This window comes from Salmo salar, unplaced genomic scaffold (assembly GCF_905237065.1).
Source record: "Salmo salar unplaced genomic scaffold, Ssal_v3.1, whole genome shotgun sequence".
NCBI lineage: Eukaryota > Metazoa > Chordata > Actinopteri > Salmoniformes > Salmonidae > Salmo > Salmo salar.
Window position 1 is genome coordinate 128,202 of NW_025548249.1, and position 16,537 is coordinate 144,738.

The 16,537-nt window shown below is 56.3% G+C and overlaps 1 protein-coding gene across 4 annotated transcripts in view; it reads left to right on the forward strand.

Moving 5' to 3' along the window:
* wipi2 (WD repeat domain, phosphoinositide interacting 2) overlaps positions 1-16,537 on the forward strand; it is a 70,663-nt gene that overhangs the window by 25,007 nt on the left and 29,119 nt on the right. Inside the window, exons 2-3 of one of the 4 annotated variants that reach the window (XM_045712090.1) lie at positions 13,710-13,792; positions 14,280-14,449. In XM_045712090.1, the coding sequence (XP_045568046.1) occupies positions 13,710-13,792; positions 14,280-14,449 (253 nt within the window). Of the gene's footprint in view, positions 1-13,706; positions 13,793-14,279; positions 14,450-14,671; positions 14,742-14,783; positions 14,838-16,537 lie in introns of those variants that run through there. The other 3 variants (XM_045712093.1, XM_045712092.1, XM_045712091.1) reach the window with 3 other exon arrangements.

The following is a 16,537-nucleotide window of genomic DNA, read 5'->3' on the forward strand; positions in this document are numbered from 1 at the left end:
CCCCTCGGTTAGACCAGTGTCTCCAGCCTGTCTCTGTCCCCTCGGTTAGACCAGTGTCTCCAGCCTGTCTCTGTCCCTCGGTTAGACCAGTGTCTCCAGCCTGTCTCTGTCCCTGTCCCCTCGGTTAGACCAGTGTCTCCAGCCTGTCTCTGTCCCTGTCCCCTCGGTTAGACCAGTGTCTCCAGCCTGTCTCTGTCCCCTCGGTTAGACCAGTGTCTCCAGCCTGTCTCTGTCTCTGTCCCCTCGGTTAGACCAGTGTCTCCAGCCTGTCTCTGTCCCCTCGGTTAGACCAGTGTCTCCAGCCTGTCTCTGTCTCTGTCCCTCGGTTAGACCAGTGTCTCCAGCCTGTCTCTGTCTCTGTCCCCTCGGTTAGACCAGTGTCTCCAGCCTGTCTCTGTCCCCTCGGTTAGACCAGTGTCTCCAGCCTGTCTCTGTCCCCTCGGTTAGACCAGTGTCTCCAGCCTGTCTCTGTCCCCTCGGTTAGACCAGTGTCTCCAGCCTGTCTCTGTCTCTGTCCCTCGGTTAGACCAGTGTCTCCAGCCTGTCTCTGTCTCTGTCCCTCGGTTAGACCAGTGTCTCCAGCCTGTCTCTGTCCCCTCGGTTAGACCAGTGTCTCCAGCCTGTCTCTGTCCCCTCGGTTAGACCAGTGTCTCCAGCCTGTCTCTGTCCCTCGGTTAGACCAGTGTCTCCAGCCTGTCCCTGTCCCCTCGGTTAGACCAGTGTCTCCAGCCTGTCTCTGTCTCTGTCCCCTCGGTTAGACCAGTGTCTCCAGCCTGTCTCTGTCCCCTCGGTTAGACCAGTGTCTCCAGCCTGTCTCTGTCCCCTCGGTTAGACCAGTGTCTCCAGCCTGTCTCTGTCCCTCGGTTAGACCAGTGTCTCCAGCCTGTCTCTGTCTCTGTCCCCTCGGTTAGACCAGTGTCTCCAGCCTGTCTCTGTCTCTGTCCCCTCGGTTAGACCAGTGTCTCCAGCCTGTCCCTGTCCCCTCGGTTAGACCAGTGTCTCCAGCCTGTCCCTGTCCCCTCGGTTAGACCAGTGTCTCCAGCCTGTCCCTGTCCCCTCGGTTAGACCAGTGTCTCCAGCCTGTCTCTGTCCCCTCGGTTAGACCAGTGTCTCCAGCCTGTCTCTGTCTCTGTCCCCTCGGTTAGACCAGTGTCTCCAGCCTGTCTCTGTCTCTGTCCCTCGGTTAGACCAGTGTCTCCAGCCTGTCTCTGTCTCTGTCCCCTCGGTTAGACCAGTGTCTCCAGCCTGTCTCTGTCCCCTCGGTTAGACCAGTGTCTCCAGCCTGTCTCTGTCTCTGTCCCCTCGGTTAGACCAGTGTCTCCAGCCTGTCTCTGTCCCCTCGGTTAGACCAGTGTCTCCAGCCTGTCTCTGTCCCCTCGGTTAGACCAGTGTCTCCAGCCTGTCTCTGTCTCTGTCCCCTCGGTTAGACCAGTGTCTCCAGCCTGTCTCTGTCCCCTCGGTTAGACCAGTGTCTCCAGCCTGTCTCTGTCTCTGTCCCCTCGGTTAGACCAGTGTCTCCAGCCTGTCTCTGTCCCCTCGGTTAGACCAGTGTCTCCAGCCTGTCTCTGTCCCCTCGGTTAGACCAGTGTCTCCAGCCTGTCTCTGTCCCCTCGGTTAGACCAGTGTCTCCAGCCTGTCTCTGTCCCCTCGGTTAGACCAGTGTCTCCAGCCTGTCTCTGTCCCCTCGGTTAGACCAGTGTCTCCAGCCTGTCTCTGTCCCCTCGGTTAGACCAGTGTCTCCAGCCTGTCTCTGTCCCCTCCGTTAGACCAGTGTCTCCAGCCTGTCTCTGTCTCTGTCCCCTCGGTTAGACCAGTGTCTCCAGCCTCTCTCTGTCCCCTCGGTTAGACCAGTGTCTCCAGCCTGTCTCTGTCCCCTCGGTTAGACCAGTGTCTCCAGCCTGTCTCTGTCCCCTCGGTTAGACCAGTGTCTCCAGCCTGTCTCTGTCCCTGTCCCCTCGGTTAGACCAGTGTCTCCAGCCTGTCTCTGTCTCTGTCCCCTCGGTTAGACCAGTGTCTCCAGCCTGTCCCTGTCCCCTCGGTTAGACCAGTGTCTCCAGCCTGTCTCTGTCTCTGTCCCCTCGGTTAGACCAGTGTCTCCAGCCTGTCTCTGTCTCTGTCCCTCGGTTAGACCAGTGTCTCCAGCCTGTCTCTGTCCCCTCGGTTAGACCAGTGTCTCCAGCCTGTCTCTGTCCCCTCGGTTAGACCAGTGTCTCCAGCCTGTCTCTGTCCCCTCGGTTAGACCAGTGTCTCCAGCCTGTCTCTGTCCCCTCGGTTAGACCAGTGTCTCCAGCCTGTCTCTGTCCCCTCGGTTAGACCAGTGTCTCCAGCCTGTCTCTGTCTCTGTCCCTCGGTTAGACCAGTGTCTCCAGCCTGTCTCTGTCTCTGTCCCTCGGTTAGACCAGTGTCTCCAGCCTGTCCCTGTCCCCTCGGTTAGACCAGTGTCTCCAGCCTGTCTCTGTCCCCTCGGTTAGACCAGTGTCTCCAGTCTGTCTCTGTCTCTGTCCCCTCGGTTAGACCAGTGTCTCCAGCCTGTCTCTGTCCCCTCGGTTAGACCAGTGTCTCCAGCCTGTCTCTGTCCCCTCGGTTAGACCAGTGTCTCCAGCCTGTCTCTGTCCCCTCGGGTTAGACCAGTGTCTCCAGCCTGTCTCTGTCTCTGTCCCCTCGGTTAGACCAGTGTCTCCAGCCTGTCTCTGTCCCCTCGGTTAGACCAGTGTCTCCAGCCTGTCTCTGTCTCTGTCCCTCGGGTTAGACCAGTGTCTCCAGCCTGTCTCTGTCCCCTCGGTTAGACCAGTGTCTCCAGCCTGTCTCTGTCTCTGTCCCTCGGTTAGACCAGTGTCTCCAGCCTGTCTCTGTCCCCTCGGTTAGACCAGTGTCTTCAGCCTGTCTCTGTCTCTGTCCCCTCGGTTAGACCAGTGTCTCCAGCCTGTCTCTGTCCCCTCGGTTAGACCAGTGTCTCCAGCCTGTCTCTGTCCCCTCGGTTAGACCAGTGTCTCCAGCCTGTCTCTGTCCCTGTCCCCTCGGTTAGACCAGTGTCTCCAGCCTGTCTCTGTCTCTGTCCCTCGGTTAGACCAGTGTCTCCAGCCTGTCTCTGTCCCCTCGGTTAGACCAGTGTCTCCAGCCTGTCTCTGTCCCCTCGGTTAGACCAGTGTCTCCAGCCTGTCTCTGTCCCCTCGGTTAGACCAGTGTCTCCAGCCTGTCTCTGTCCCCTCGGTTAGACCAGTGTCTCCAGCCTGTCTCTGTCCCCTCGGTTAGACCAGTGTCTCCAGCCTGTCTCTGTCCCCTCGGTTAGACCAGTGTCTCCAGCCTGTCTCTGTCTCTGTCCCCTCGGTTAGACCAGTGTCTCCAGCCTGTCTTTGTCCCCTCGGTTAGACCAGTGTCTCCAGCCTGTCTCTGTCTCTGTCCCCTCGGTTAGACCAGTGTCTCCAGCCTGTCTCTGTCCCCTCGGTTAGACCAGTGTCTCCAGCCTGTTCTCTGTCTCTGTCCCTCGGTTAGACCAGTGTCTCCAGCCTGTCTCTGTCTCTGTCCCCTCGGTTAGACCAGTGTCTCCAGCCTGTCTCTGTCCCCTCGGTTAGACCAGTGTCTCCAGCCTGTCTCTGTCCCCTCGGTTAGACCAGTGTCTCCAGCCTGTCTCTGTCCCCTCGGTTAGACCAGTGTCTCCAGCCTGTCTCTGTCCCCTCGGTTAGACCAGTGTCTCCAGCCTGTCTCTGTCCCCTCGGTTAGACCAGTGTCTCCAGCCTGTCTCTGTCCCCTCGGTTAGACCAGTGTCTCCAGCCTGTCTCTGTCTCTGTCCCCTCGGTTAGACCAGTGTCTCCAGCCTGTCTCTGTCCCCTCGGTTAGACCAGTGTCTCCAGCCTGTCTCTGTCTCTGTCCCCTCGGTTAGACCAGTGTCTCCAGCCTGTCTCTGTCTCTGTCCCCTCGGTTAGACCAGTGTCTCCAGCCTGTCTCTGTCCCCTCGGTTAGACCAGTGTCTCCAGCCTGTCTCTGTCCCCTCGGTTAGACCAGTGTCTCCAGCCTGTCTCTGTCCCCTCGGTTAGACCAGTGTCTCCAGCCTGTCTCTGTCTCTGTCCCCTCGGTTAGACCAGTGTCTCCAGCCTGTCTCTGTCCCCTCGGTTAGACCAGTGTCTCCAGCCTGTCTCTGTCTCTGTCCCTCGGTTAGACCAGTGTCTCCAGCCTGTCTCTGTCCCCTCGGTTAGACCAGTGTCTCCAGCCTGTCTCTGTCCCCTCGGTTAGACCAGTGTCTCCAGCCTGTCTCTGTCCCTGTCCCCTCGGTTAGACCAGTGTCTCCAGCCTGTCTCTGTCTCCCTCGGTTAGACCAGTGTCTCCAGCCTGTCTCTGTCTCTGTCCCCTCGGTTAGACCAGTGTCTCCAGCCTGTCTCTGTCCCCTCGGTTAGACCAGTGTCTCCAGCCTGTCTCTGTCCCCTCGGTTAGACCAGTGTCTCCAGCCTGTCTCTGTCCCCTCGGTTAGACCAGTGTCTCCAGCCTGTCTCTGTCCCCTCGGTTAGACCAGTGTCTCCAGCCTGTCTCTGTCTCTGTCCCTCGGTTAGACCAGTGTCTCCAGCCTGTCTTTGTCCCCTCGGTTAGACCAGTGTCTCCAGCCTGTCTCTGTCTCTGTCCCCTCGGTTAGACCAGTGTCTCCAGCCTGTCTCTGTCCCCTCGGTTAGACCAGTGTCTCCAGCCTGTCTCTCTCTCTGTCCCCTCGGTTAGACCAGTGTCTCCAGCCTGTCTCTGTCTCTGTCCCCTCGGTTAGACCAGTGTCTCCAGCCTGTCTCTGTCCCCTCGGTTAGACCAGTGTCTCCAGCCTGTCTCTGTCCCCTCGGTTAGACCAGTGTCTCCAGCCTGTCTCTGTCCCCTCGGTTAGACCAGTGTCTCCAGCCTGTCTCTGTCCCCTCGGTTAGACCAGTGTCTCCAGCCTGTCTCTGTCCCCTCGGTTAGACCAGTGTCTCCAGCCTGTCTCTGTCCCCTCGGTTAGACCAGTGTCTCCAGCCTGTCTCTGTCTCTGTCCCCTCGGTTAGACCAGTGTCTCCAGCCTGTCTCTGTCCCCTCGGTTAGACCAGTGTCTCCAGCCTGTCTCTGTCCCCTCGGTTAGACCAGTGTCTCCAGCCTGTCTCTGTCTCTGTCCCCTCGGTTAGACCAGTGTCTCCAGCCTGTCTCTGTCCCCTCGGTTAGACCAGTGTCTCCAGCCTGTCTCTGTCTCTGTCCCCTCGGTTAGACCAGTGTCTCCAGCCTGTCTCTGTCCCCTCGGTTAGACCAGTGTCTCCAGCCTGTCTCTGTCCCCTCGGTTAGACCAGTGTCTCCAGCCTGTCTCTGTCTCTGTCCCCTCGGTTAGACCAGTGTCTCCAGCCTGTCTCTGTCCCCTCGGTTAGACCAGTGTCTCCAGCCTGTCTCTGTCCCCTCGGTTAGACCAGTGTCTCCAGCCTGTCTCTGTCCCCTCGGTTAGACCAGTGTCTCCAGCCTGTCTCTGTCTCTGTCCCCTCGGTTAGACCAGTGTCTCCAGCCTGTCTCTGTCCCCTCGGTTAGACCAGTGTCTCCAGCCTGTCTCTGTCCCCTCGGTTAGACCAGTGTCTCCAGTCTGTCTCTGTCCCCTCGGTTAGACCAGTGTCTCCAGCCTGTCTCTGTCTCTGTCCCCTCGGTTAGACCAGTGTCTCCAGCCTGTCTCTGTCTCTGTCCCCTCGGTTAGACCAGTGTCTCTGTCTCTGTCCCCTCGGTTAGACCAGTGTCTCTGTCTCTGTCCCCTCGGTTAGACCAGTGTCTCCAGCCTGTCTCTGTCCCCTCGGTTAGACCAGTGTCTCTGTCTCTGTCCCCTCGGTTAGACCAGTGTCTCCAGCCTGTCTCTGTCCCCTCGGTTAGACCAGTGTCTCCAGCCTGTCTCTGTCTCTGTCCCCTCGGTTAGACCAGTGTCTCCAGCCTGTCTCTGTCCCCTCGGTTAGACCAGTGTCTCCAGCCTGTCTCTGTCTCTGTCCCCTCGGTTAGACCAGTGTCTCCAGCCTGTCTCTGTCTCTGTCTCCTCGGTTAGACCAGTGTCTCCAGCCTGTCTCTGTCCCCTCGGTTAGACCAGTGTCTCCAGCCTGTCTCTGTCCCCTCGGTTAGACCAGTGTCTCCAGCCTGTCTCTGTCCCCTCGGTTAGACCAGTGTCTCCAGCCTGTCTCTGTCCCCTCGGTTAGACCAGTGTCTCCAGCCTGTCTCTGTCCCCTCGGTTAGACCAGTGTCTCCAGCCTGTCTCTGTCCCCTCGGTTAGACCAGTGTCTCCAGCCTGTCTCTGTCTCTGTCCCCTCGGTTAGACCAGTGTCTCCAGCCTGTCTCTGTCCCTGTCCCTCGGTTAGACCAGTGTCTCCAGCCTGTCTCTGTCCCTGTCCCCTCGGTTAGACCAGTGTCTCCAGCCTGTCTCTGTCCCCTCGGTTAGACCAGTGTCTCCAGCCTGTCCCTGTCTCTGTCCCCTCGGTTAGACCAGTGTCTCCAGGCTGTCTCTGTCCCCTCGGTTAGACCAGTGTCTCCAGCCTGTCTCTGTCTCTGTCCCCTCGGTTAGACCAGTGTCTCCAGCCTGTCTCTGTCCCCTCGGTTAGACCAGTGTCTCCAGCCTGTCTCTGTCCCCTCGGTTAGACCAGTGTCTCCAGCCTGTCTCTGTCCCCTCGGTTAGACCAGTGTCTCCAGCCTGTCTCTGTCCCTGTCCCCTCGGTTAGACCAGTGTCTCCAGCCTGTCTCTGTCTCTGTCCCCTCGGTTAGACCAGTGTCTCCAGCCTGTCCCTGTCCCTCGGTTAGACCAGTGTCTCCAGCCTGTCTCTGTCCCCTCGGTTAGACCAGTGTCTCCAGCCTGTCTCTGTCCCCTCGGTTAGACCAGTGTCTCCAGCCTGTCTCTGTCCCCTCGGTTAGACCAGTGTCTCCAGCCTGTCTCTGTCTCTGTCCCCTCGGTTAGACCAGTGTCTCCAGCCTGTCTCTGTCCCCTCGGTTAGACCAGTGTCTCCAGCCTGTCTCTGTCTCTGTCCCTCGGTTAGACCAGTGTCTCCAGCCTGTCTCTGTCTCCTCGGTTAGACCAGTGTCTCCAGCCTGTCTCTGTCCCCTCGGTTAGACCAGTGTCTCCAGTCTGTCTCTGTCTCTGTCCCCTCGGTTAGACCAGTGTCTCCAGCCTGTCTCTGTCTCTGTCCCTCGGTTAGACCAGTGTCTCCAGCCTGTCTCTGTCCCCTCGGTTAGACCAGTGTCTCCAGCCTGTCTCTGTCCCCTCGGTTAGACCAGTGTCTCCAGCCTGTCTCTGTCCCCTCGGTTAGACCAGTGTCTCCAGTCTGTCTCTGTCCCCTCGGTTAGACCAGTGTCTCCAGCCTGTCTCTGTCCCCTCGGTTAGACCAGTGTCTCCAGCCTGTCTCTGTCCCCTCGGTTAGACCAGTGTCTCCAGCCTGTCTCTGTCCCCTCGGTTAGACCAGTGTCTCCAGCCTGTCTCTGTCCCCTCGGTTAGACCAGTGTCTCCAGCCTGTCTCTGTCTCTGTCCCCTCGGTTAGACCAGTGTCTCCAGCCTGTCTCTGTCTCTGTCCCTCGGTTAGACCAGTGTCTCCAGCCTGTCTCTGTCCCTGTCCCCTCGGTTAGACCAGTGTCTCCAGCCTGTCTCTGTCCCCTCGGTTAGACCAGTGTCTCCAGCCTGTCTCTGTCTCTGTCCCCTCGGTTGGACCAGTGTCTCCAGGCTGTCTCTGTCCCCTCGGTTAGACCAGTGTCTCCAGCCTGTCTCTGTCTCTGTCCCCTCGGTTAGACCAGTGTCTCCAGCCTGTCTCTGTCCCCTCGGTTAGACCAGTGTCTCCAGCCTGTCTCTGTCCCCTCGGTTAGACCAGTGTCTCCAGCCTGTCTCTGTCCCCTCGGTTAGACCAGTGTCTCCAGCCTGTCTCTGTCCCTGTCCCCTCGGTTAGACCAGTGTCTCCAGCCTGTCTCTGTCTCTGTCCCCTCGGTTAGACCAGTGTCTCCAGCCTGTCCCTGTCCCCTCGGTTAGACCAGTGTCTCCAGCCTGTCTCTGTCCCCTCGGTTAGACCAGTGTCTCCAGCCTGTCTCTGTCCCCTCGGTTAGACCAGTGTCTCCAGCCTGTCTCTGTCCCCTCGGTTAGACCAGTGTCTCCAGCCTGTCTCTGTCTCTGTCCCCTCGGTTAGACCAGTGTCTCCAGCCTGTCTCTGTCCCCTCGGTTAGACCAGTGTCTCCAGCCTGTCTCTGTCTCTGTCCCCTCGGTTAGACCAGTGTCTCCAGCCTGTCTCTGTCCCCTCGGTTAGACCAGTGTCTCCAGCCTGTCTCTGTCTCTGTCCCTCGGTTAGACCAGTGTCTCCAGCCTGTCTCTGTCTCTGTCCCCTCGGTTAGACCAGTGTCTCCAGCCTGTCTCTGTCCCCTCGGTTAGACCAGTGTCTCCAGCCTGTCTCTGTCTCTGTCCCCTCGGTTAGACCAGTGTCTCCAGCCTGTCTCTGTCCCCTCGGTTAGACCAGTGTCTCCAGCCTGTCTCTGTCCCCTCGGTTAGACCAGTGTCTCTGTCTCTGTCCCCTCGGTTAGACCAGTGTCTCCAGCCTGTCTCTGTCCCCTCGGTTAGACCAGTGTCTCCAGCCTGTCTCTGTCTCTGTCCCCTCGGTTAGACCAGTGTCTCCAGCCTGTCTCTGTCCCCTCGGTTAGACCAGTGTCTCCAGCCTGTCTCTGTCTCTGTCCCCTCGGTTAGACCAGTGTCTCCAGCCTGTCTCTGTCTCTGTCCCCTCGGTTAGACCAGTGTCTCCAGCCTGTCTCTGTCCCCTCGGTTAGACCAGTGTCTCCAGCCTGTCTCTGTCCCCTCGGTTAGACCAGTGTCTCCAGCCTGTCCCTGTCTCTGTCCCCTCGGTTAGACCAGTGTCTCCAGGCTGTCTCTGTCCCCTCGGTTAGACCAGTGTCTCCAGCCTGTCCCTGTCCCTGTCCCCTCGGTTAGACCAGTGTCTCCAGCCTGTCTCTGTCCCTGTCCCCTCGGTTAGACCAGTGTCTCCAGCCTGTCTCTGTCCCCTCGGTTAGGCCAGTGTCTCCAGCCTGTCTCTGTCCCCTCGGTTAGACCAGTGTCTCCAGCCTGTCTCTGTCCCCTCGGTTAGACCAGTGTCTCCAGCCTGTCTCTGTCCCCTCGGTTAGACCAGTGTCTCCAGCCTGTCTCTGTCCCCTCGGTTAGACCAGTGTCTCCAGTCTGTCTCTGTCCCCTCGGTTAGACCAGTGTCTCCAGCCTGTCTCTGTCTCTGTCCCCTCGGTTAGACCAGTGTCTCCAGCCTGTCTCTGTCCCCTCGGTTAGACCAGTGTCTCCAGCCTGTCTCTGTCCCCTCGGTTAGACCAGTGTCTCCAGCCTGTCTCTGTCCCCTCGGTTAGACCAGTGTCTCCAGCCTGTCTCTGTCCCCTCGGTTAGACCAGTGTCTCCAGCCTGTCTCTGTCCCCTCGGTTAGACCAGTGTCTCCAGCCTGTCTCTGTCCCCTCGGTTAGACCAGTGTCTCCAGCCTGTCTCTGTCCCCTCGGTTAGACCAGTGTCTCCAGCCTGTCTCTGTCCCCTCGGTTAGACCAGTGTCTCCAGCCTGTCTCTGTCCCCTCGGTTAGACCAGTGTCTCCAGCCTGTCTCTGTCTCTGTCCCCTCGGTTAGACCAGTGTCTCCAGCCTGTCTCTGTCCCCTCGGTTAGACCAGTGTCTCCAGCCTGTCTCTGTCCCCTCGGTTAGACCAGTGTCTCCAGCCTGTCTCTGTCCCTGTCCCCTCGGTTAGACCAGTGTCTCCAGCCTGTCTCTGTCCCCTCGGTTAGACCAGTGTCTCCAGCCTGTCTCTGTCCCCTCGGTTAGACCAGTGTCTCCAGCCTGTCCCTGTCCCCTCGGTTAGACCAGTGTCTCCAGCCTGTCTCTGTCCCCTCGGTTAGACCAGTGTCTCCAGCCTGTCCCTGTCCCCTCGGTTAGACCAGTGTCTCCAGCCTGTCTCTGTCTCTGTCCCCTCGGTTAGACCAGTGTCTCCAGCCTGTCTCTGTCCCCTCGGTTAGACCAGTGTCTCCAGCCTGTCTCTGTCTCTGTCCCCTCGGTTAGACCAGTGTCTCCAGCCTGTCTCTGTCCCCTCGGTTAGACCAGTGTCTCCAGCCTGTCTCTGTCCCCTCGGTTAGACCAGTGTCTCCAGCCTGTCTCTGTCCCCTCGGTTAGACCAGTGTCTCCAGCCTGTCTCTGTCCCCTCGGTTAGACCAGTGTCTCCAGCCTGTCCCTGTCCCCTCGGTTAGACCAGTGTCTCCAGCCTGTCCCTGTCCCCTCGGTTAGACCAGTGTCTCCAGCCTGTCCCTGTCCCCTCGGTTAGACCAGTGTCTCCAGCCTGTCTCTGTCCCCTCGGTTAGACCAGTGTCTCCAGCCTGTCTCTGTCCCCTCGGTTAGACCAGTGTCTCCAGCCTGTCTCTGTCCCCTCGGTTAGACCAGTGTCTCCAGCCTGTCTCTGTCTCTGTCCCCTCGGTTAGACCAGTGTCTCCAGCCTGTCTCTGTCCCTGTCCCTCGGTTAGACCAGTGTCTCCAGCCTGTCTCTGTCTCTGTCCCCTCGGTTAGACCAGTGTCTCCAGCCTGTCTCTGTCCCCTCGGTTAGACCAGTGTCTCCAGCCTGTCCCTGTCCCCTCGGTTAGACCAGTGTCTCCAGCCTGTCTCTGTCCCCTCGGTTAGACCAGTGTCTCCAGCCTGTCTCTGTCCCCTCGGTTAGACCAGTGTCTCCAGCCTGTCTCTGTCCCTGTCCCCTCGGTTAGACCAGTGTCTCCAGCCTGTCTCTGTCCCTGTCCCCTCGGGTTAGACCAGTGTCTCCAGCCTGTCTCTGTCCCCTCGGTTAGACCAGTGTCTCCAGCCTGTCTCTGTCTCTGTCCCCTCGGTTAGACCAGTGTCTCCAGCCTGTCTCTGTCCCCTCGGTTAGACCAGTGTCTCCAGCCTGTCTCTGTCTCTGTCCCCTCGGTTAGACCAGTGTCTCCAGCCTGTCTCTGTCCCTGTCCCCTCGGTTAGACCAGTGTCTCCAGCCTGTCTCTGTCTCTGTCCCCTCGGTTAGACCAGTGTCTCCAGCCTGTCTCTGTCCCCTCGGTTAGACCAGTGTCTCCAGCCTGTCCCTGTCCCCTCGGTTAGACCAGTGTCTCCAGCCTGTCTCTGTCCCCTCGGTTAGACCAGTGTCTCCAGCCTGTCTCTGTCCCCTCGGTTAGACCAGTGTCTCCAGCCTGTCTCTGTCCCTGTCCCCTCGGTTAGACCAGTGTCTCCAGCCTGTCTCTGTCCCTGTCCCCTCGGTTAGACCAGTGTCTCCAGCCTGTCTCTGTCCCCTCGGTTAGACCAGTGTCTCCAGCCTGTCTCTGTCTCTGTCCCCTCGGTTAGACCAGTGTCTCCAGCCTGTCTCTGTCCCCTCGGTTAGACCAGTGTCTCCAGCCTGTCTCTGTCTCTGTCCCCTCGGTTAGACCAGTGTCTCCAGCCTGTCTCTGTCTCTGTCCCCTCGGTTAGACCAGTGTCTCCAGCCTGTCTCTGTCCCCTCGGTTAGACCAGTGTCTCCAGCCTGTCTCTGTCCCCTCGGTTAGACCAGTGTCTCCAGCCTGTCTCTGTCCCCTCGGTTAGACCAGTGTCTCCAGCCTGTCTCTGTCCCCTCGGTTAGACCAGTGTCTCCAGCCTGTCTCTGTCCCCTCGGTTAGACCAGTGTCTCCAGCCTGTCTCTGTCCCCTCGGTTAGACCAGTGTCTCCAGCCTGTCCCTGTCCCCTCGGTTCAACCAGTGTCTCCAGGCTGTCTCTGTCCCCTCGGTTAGACCAGTGTCTCCAGCCTGTCCCTGTCCCCTCGGTTAGACCAGTGTCTCCAGCCTGTCTCTGTCCCCTCGGTTAGACCAGTGTCTCCAGCCTGTCTCTGTCCCTCGGTTAGACCAGTGTCTCCAGCCTGTCTCTGTCCCCTCGGTTAGACCAGTGTCTCCAGCATGTCTCTGTCCCCTCGGTTAGACCAGTGTCTCCAGCCTGTCTCTGTCCCCTCGGTTAGACCAGTGTCTCCAGCCTGTCTCTGTCCCCTCGGTTAGACCAGTGTCTCCAGCCTGTCCCTGTCCCCTCGGTTAGACCAGTGTCTCCAGCCTGTCTCTGTCTCTGTCCCCTCGGTTAGACCAGTGTCTCCAGCCTGTCTCTGTCCCCTCGGTTAGACCAGTGTCTCCAGCCTGTCTCTGTCCCCTCGGTTAGACCAGTGTCTCCAGCCTGTCTCTGTCTCTGTCCCCTCGGTTAGACCAGTGTCTCCAGCCTGTCTCTGTCTCTGTCCCCTCGGTTAGACCAGTGTCTCCAGCCTGTCTCTGTCCCCTCGGTTAGACCAGTGTCTCCAGCCTGTCTCTGTCTCTGTCCCCTCGGTTAGACCAGTGTCTCCAGCCTGTCTCTGTCCCCTCGGTTAGACCAGTGTCTCCAGCCTGTCTCTGTCTCTGTCCCCTCGGTTAGACCAGTGTCTCCAGCCTGTCTCTGTCCCCTCGGTTAGACCAGTGTCTCCAGCCTGTCTCTGTCTCTGTCCCCTCGGTTAGACCAGTGTCTCCAGCCTGTCTCTGTCCCCTCGGTTAGACCAGTGTCTCCAGCCTGTCTCTGTCCCCTCGGTTAGACCAGTGTCTCCAGCCTGTCCCTGTCCCCTCGGTTAGACCAGTGTCTCCAGCCTGTCTCTGTCCCCTCGGTTAGACCAGTGTCTCCAGCCTGTCTCTGTCCCTGTCCCCTCGGTTAGACCAGTGTCTCCAGCCTGTCTCTGTCCCCTCGGTTAGACCAGTGTCTCCAGCCTGTCTCTGTCTCTGTCCCCTCGGTTAGACCAGTGTCTCCAGCCTGTCCCTGTCCCCTCGGTTAGACCAGTGTCTCCAGCCTGTCTCTGTCCCCTCGGTTAGACCAGTGTCTCCAGCCTGTCTCTCTCCCTCGGTTAGACCAGTGTCTCCAGCCTGTCTCTGTCTCTGTCTCCTCGGTTAGACCAGTGTCTCCAGCCTGTCCCTGTCCCCTCGGTTAGACCAGTGTCTCCAGCATGTCTCTGTCCCCTCGGTTAGACCAGTGTCTCCAGCCTGTCTCTGTCCCCTCGGTTAGACCAGTGTCTCCAGCCTGTCTCTGTCTCCTCGGTTAGACCAGTGTCTCCAGCCTGTCTCTGTCCCCTCGGTTAGACCAGTGTCTCCAGCCTGTCTCTGTCCCTGTCCCCTCGGTTAGACCAGTGTCTCCAGCCTGTCTCTGTCTCTGTCCCCTCGGTTAGACCAGTGTCTCCAGCCTGTCTCTGTCCCCTCGGTTAGACCAGTGTCTCCAGCCTGTCTCTGTCCCCTCGGTTAGACCAGTGTCTCCAGCCTGTCTCTGTCCCCTCGGTTAGACCAGTGTCTCCAGCCTGTCTCTGTCTCTGTCCCCTCGGTTAGACCAGTGTCTCCTGTCTCTGTCTCTGTCCCCTCGGTTAGACCAGTGTCTCCAGCCTGTCTCTGTCCCCTCGGTTAGACCAGTGTCTCCAGCCTGTCTCTGTCCCCTCGGTTAGACCAGTGTCTCCAGCCTGTCTCTGTCCCCTCGGTTAGACCAGTGTCTCCAGCCTGTCTCTGTCCCCTCGGTTAGACCAGTGTCTCCAGCCTGTCTCTGTCCCCTCGGTTAGACCAGTGTCTCCAGCCTGTCTCTGTCTCTGTCCCCTCTCATCAAGTCAGGTATCTGTCCTAACGTGTGTGTGTGTGTGTGTGTGTGTGTGTGTGTGTGTGTGTGTGTGTGTGTGTGTGTGTGTGTGTGTGTGTGTGTGTGTGTGTGTGTGTGTGTGTGTGTGTCTCCAGGTCTTTAGCTGTTGGAACCAAATCAGGCTATAAGTTCTTCTCCCTGTCGTCTGTGGACAAATTGGAGCAGATTTATGAATGTAGTGAGTATCAATATCCTATTGATTAGTGAGTATCAATATCCTATTGATTAGTGAGTATCAATATCCTATTGATTTATTATATATATATATATATATATATATATATATATATATAGTACTGCACTTACGAGATACTACACAGTGTCATTATGGGGTATTGTGATGTCATTAGGGGGTATCGTGATGTCATTAGGGGGTATTGTGACGTCATTAGGGGGGTATTGTGATGTCATTAGGGGGTATTGTGATGTCATTAGGGGGTATTGTGATGTCATTAGGGGGTATTGTGATGTCATTAGGGGGTATTGTGATGTCATTAGGGGGTATTGTGATGTCTCTAGAATATTCCAGCAACAGGGTTTATACTGTTTGGTACTAATGGTGTGTGTGTGTGTGTGTGTGTGTGTGTGTGTGTGTGTCTGTCTCTGTGTGTGTGTGTGTGTGTGTGTGTGTGTGTCTCTGTGTGTGTGTGTGTGCGCGCGCCCAGCGGACACAGAGGATGTGTGTATCGTAGAGCGTCTGTTCAGCAGCAGTCTGGTGGCGATCGTCAGTCTGAAGGCTCCTCGGAAGCTGAAGGTCTGTCACTTCAAGAAGGGGACGGAGATCTGCAACTATAGTTACAGCAACACTATCCTGGCTGTGAAGCTCAACAGACAGGTAGGAACTCACCTTTCGGTGTGTGTGTGTTGTGTAACGGAGATCTGCAACTATAGTTACAGCAACACTATCCTGGCTGTGAAGCTCAACAGACAGGTAGGAACTCACCTTTCGGTGTGTGTGTGTGTTGTGTAACGGAGATCTGCAACTACAGTTACAGGAACACTATCCTGGCTGTGAAGCTCAACAGACAGGTAGGAACTCACCTTTCGGTGTGTGTGTGTGTTGTGTAACGGAGATCTGCAACTATAGTTACAGCAACACTATCCTGGCTGTGAAGCTCAACAGACAGGTAGGAACTCACCTTTCGGTGTGTGTTGTGTGTGTAACGGAGATCTGTAACTACAGTTACAGCAACACTATCCTGGCTGTGAAGCTCAACAGACAGGTAGGAACTCACCTTTCGGTGTGTGTGTGTTGTGTAACGGAGATCTGCAACTACAGTTACAGGAACACACCTTTTTAAACATGGAACTTGGACTGCAGTTGGAGGAGAACGAGGGACGGTTTGTCGAAAGGTGGAGAAGTTTTTAACATGTGGCTCGTTTCAGGAAACAAGGCGGGCGCGTCGCAGGAGAGACGTTTCAACTTAAAAATAAAAATGTTATGTTTTTTTTTTGGTGTAGAAATGCCTTCTGGAACATTTTCAGATATTATACATTTCTGGTTTTGTCATTTATTTTAATTTTAAGTTAAAGCGTCCTGTTAGCTAGCTAGCTAACGTTACGTGTATGATGTGTGTAGTAATATTATTTGTATCTCGGAGCCATTTGTATTGCTAGTTATAGCCTAATGTTAGCTAGCTAGCTAACGTTACGTGTATGATGTGTGTAGTAATATTATTTGTATATCAGAGCCATTTGCATTGCTAGTTAAAGGGTCCTGTTAGCTAGCTAGCGAACATTTGAACCTGGTTGGTTAGCTACCTGCAGGGTAGTAACGTTATGAGTTGGGATTATGGTTTATTGTTTAGCTAGCTAGCTAAACGAAATACTCTACTATGCAGGAAACCATTTCACTACACTTTCTGTATCCTGTGTGACAAATCAACTGTGTCACATCCACAGGATACAGGGCTAGATAAAGCCCTGTAAAACAGACTGTAAACAAGGCAGGCTAGATAAAGCCCTGTAAAACAGACTGTAAACAAGGCAGGCTAGATAAAGCCCAGTAAAACAGACTGTAAACAAGGCAGGCTAGATAAAGCCCAGTTAAACAGACTGTAAACAAGGCAGGATAGATAAAGCCCAGTAAAACAGACTGTAAACAACTAGCTAGCTACAACACTGAAGACAGGTGTGTTAAACTCCTAGCTAGCTACGACACTGAAGACAGGTGTGTTAAACTCCTAGCTAGCTACGACACTGAAGACAGGTGTGTTAAACTCCTAGCTAGCTACGACACTGAAGACAGGTGTGTTAAACTCCTAGCTAGCTACGACACTGAAGACAGGTGTGTTAAACTCCTAGCTAGCTACGACACTGAAGACAGGTGTGTTAAACTCCTAGCTAGCTACGACACTGAAGACAGGTGTGTTAAACTCCTAGCTAGCTACGACACTGAAGACAGGTGTGTTAAACTCCTAGCTAGCTACGACACTGAAGACAGGTGTGTTAAACTCCTAGCTAGCTACGACACTGAAGACAGGTGTGTTAAACTCCTAGCTAGCTACGACACTGAAGACAGGTGTGTTAAACTCCTAGCTAGCTACGACACTGAAGACAGGTGTGTTAAACTCCTAGCTAGCTACGACACTGAAGACAGGTGTGTTAAACTCCTAGCTAGCTACGACACTGAAGACAGGTGTGTTAAACTCCTAGCTAGCTACGACACTGAAGACAGGTGTGTTAAACTCCTAGCTAGCTACGACACTGAAGACAGGTGTGTTAAACTCCTAGCTAGCTACGACACTGAAGACAGGTGTGTTTAACTCCTAGCTAGCTACGACACTGAAGACAGGTGTGTTAAACTCCTAGCTAGCTACGACACTGAAGACAGGTGTGTTAAACTCCTAGCTAGCTACGACACTGAAGACAGGTGTGTTAAACTCCTAGCTAGCTACGACACTGAAGACAGGTGTGTTAAACT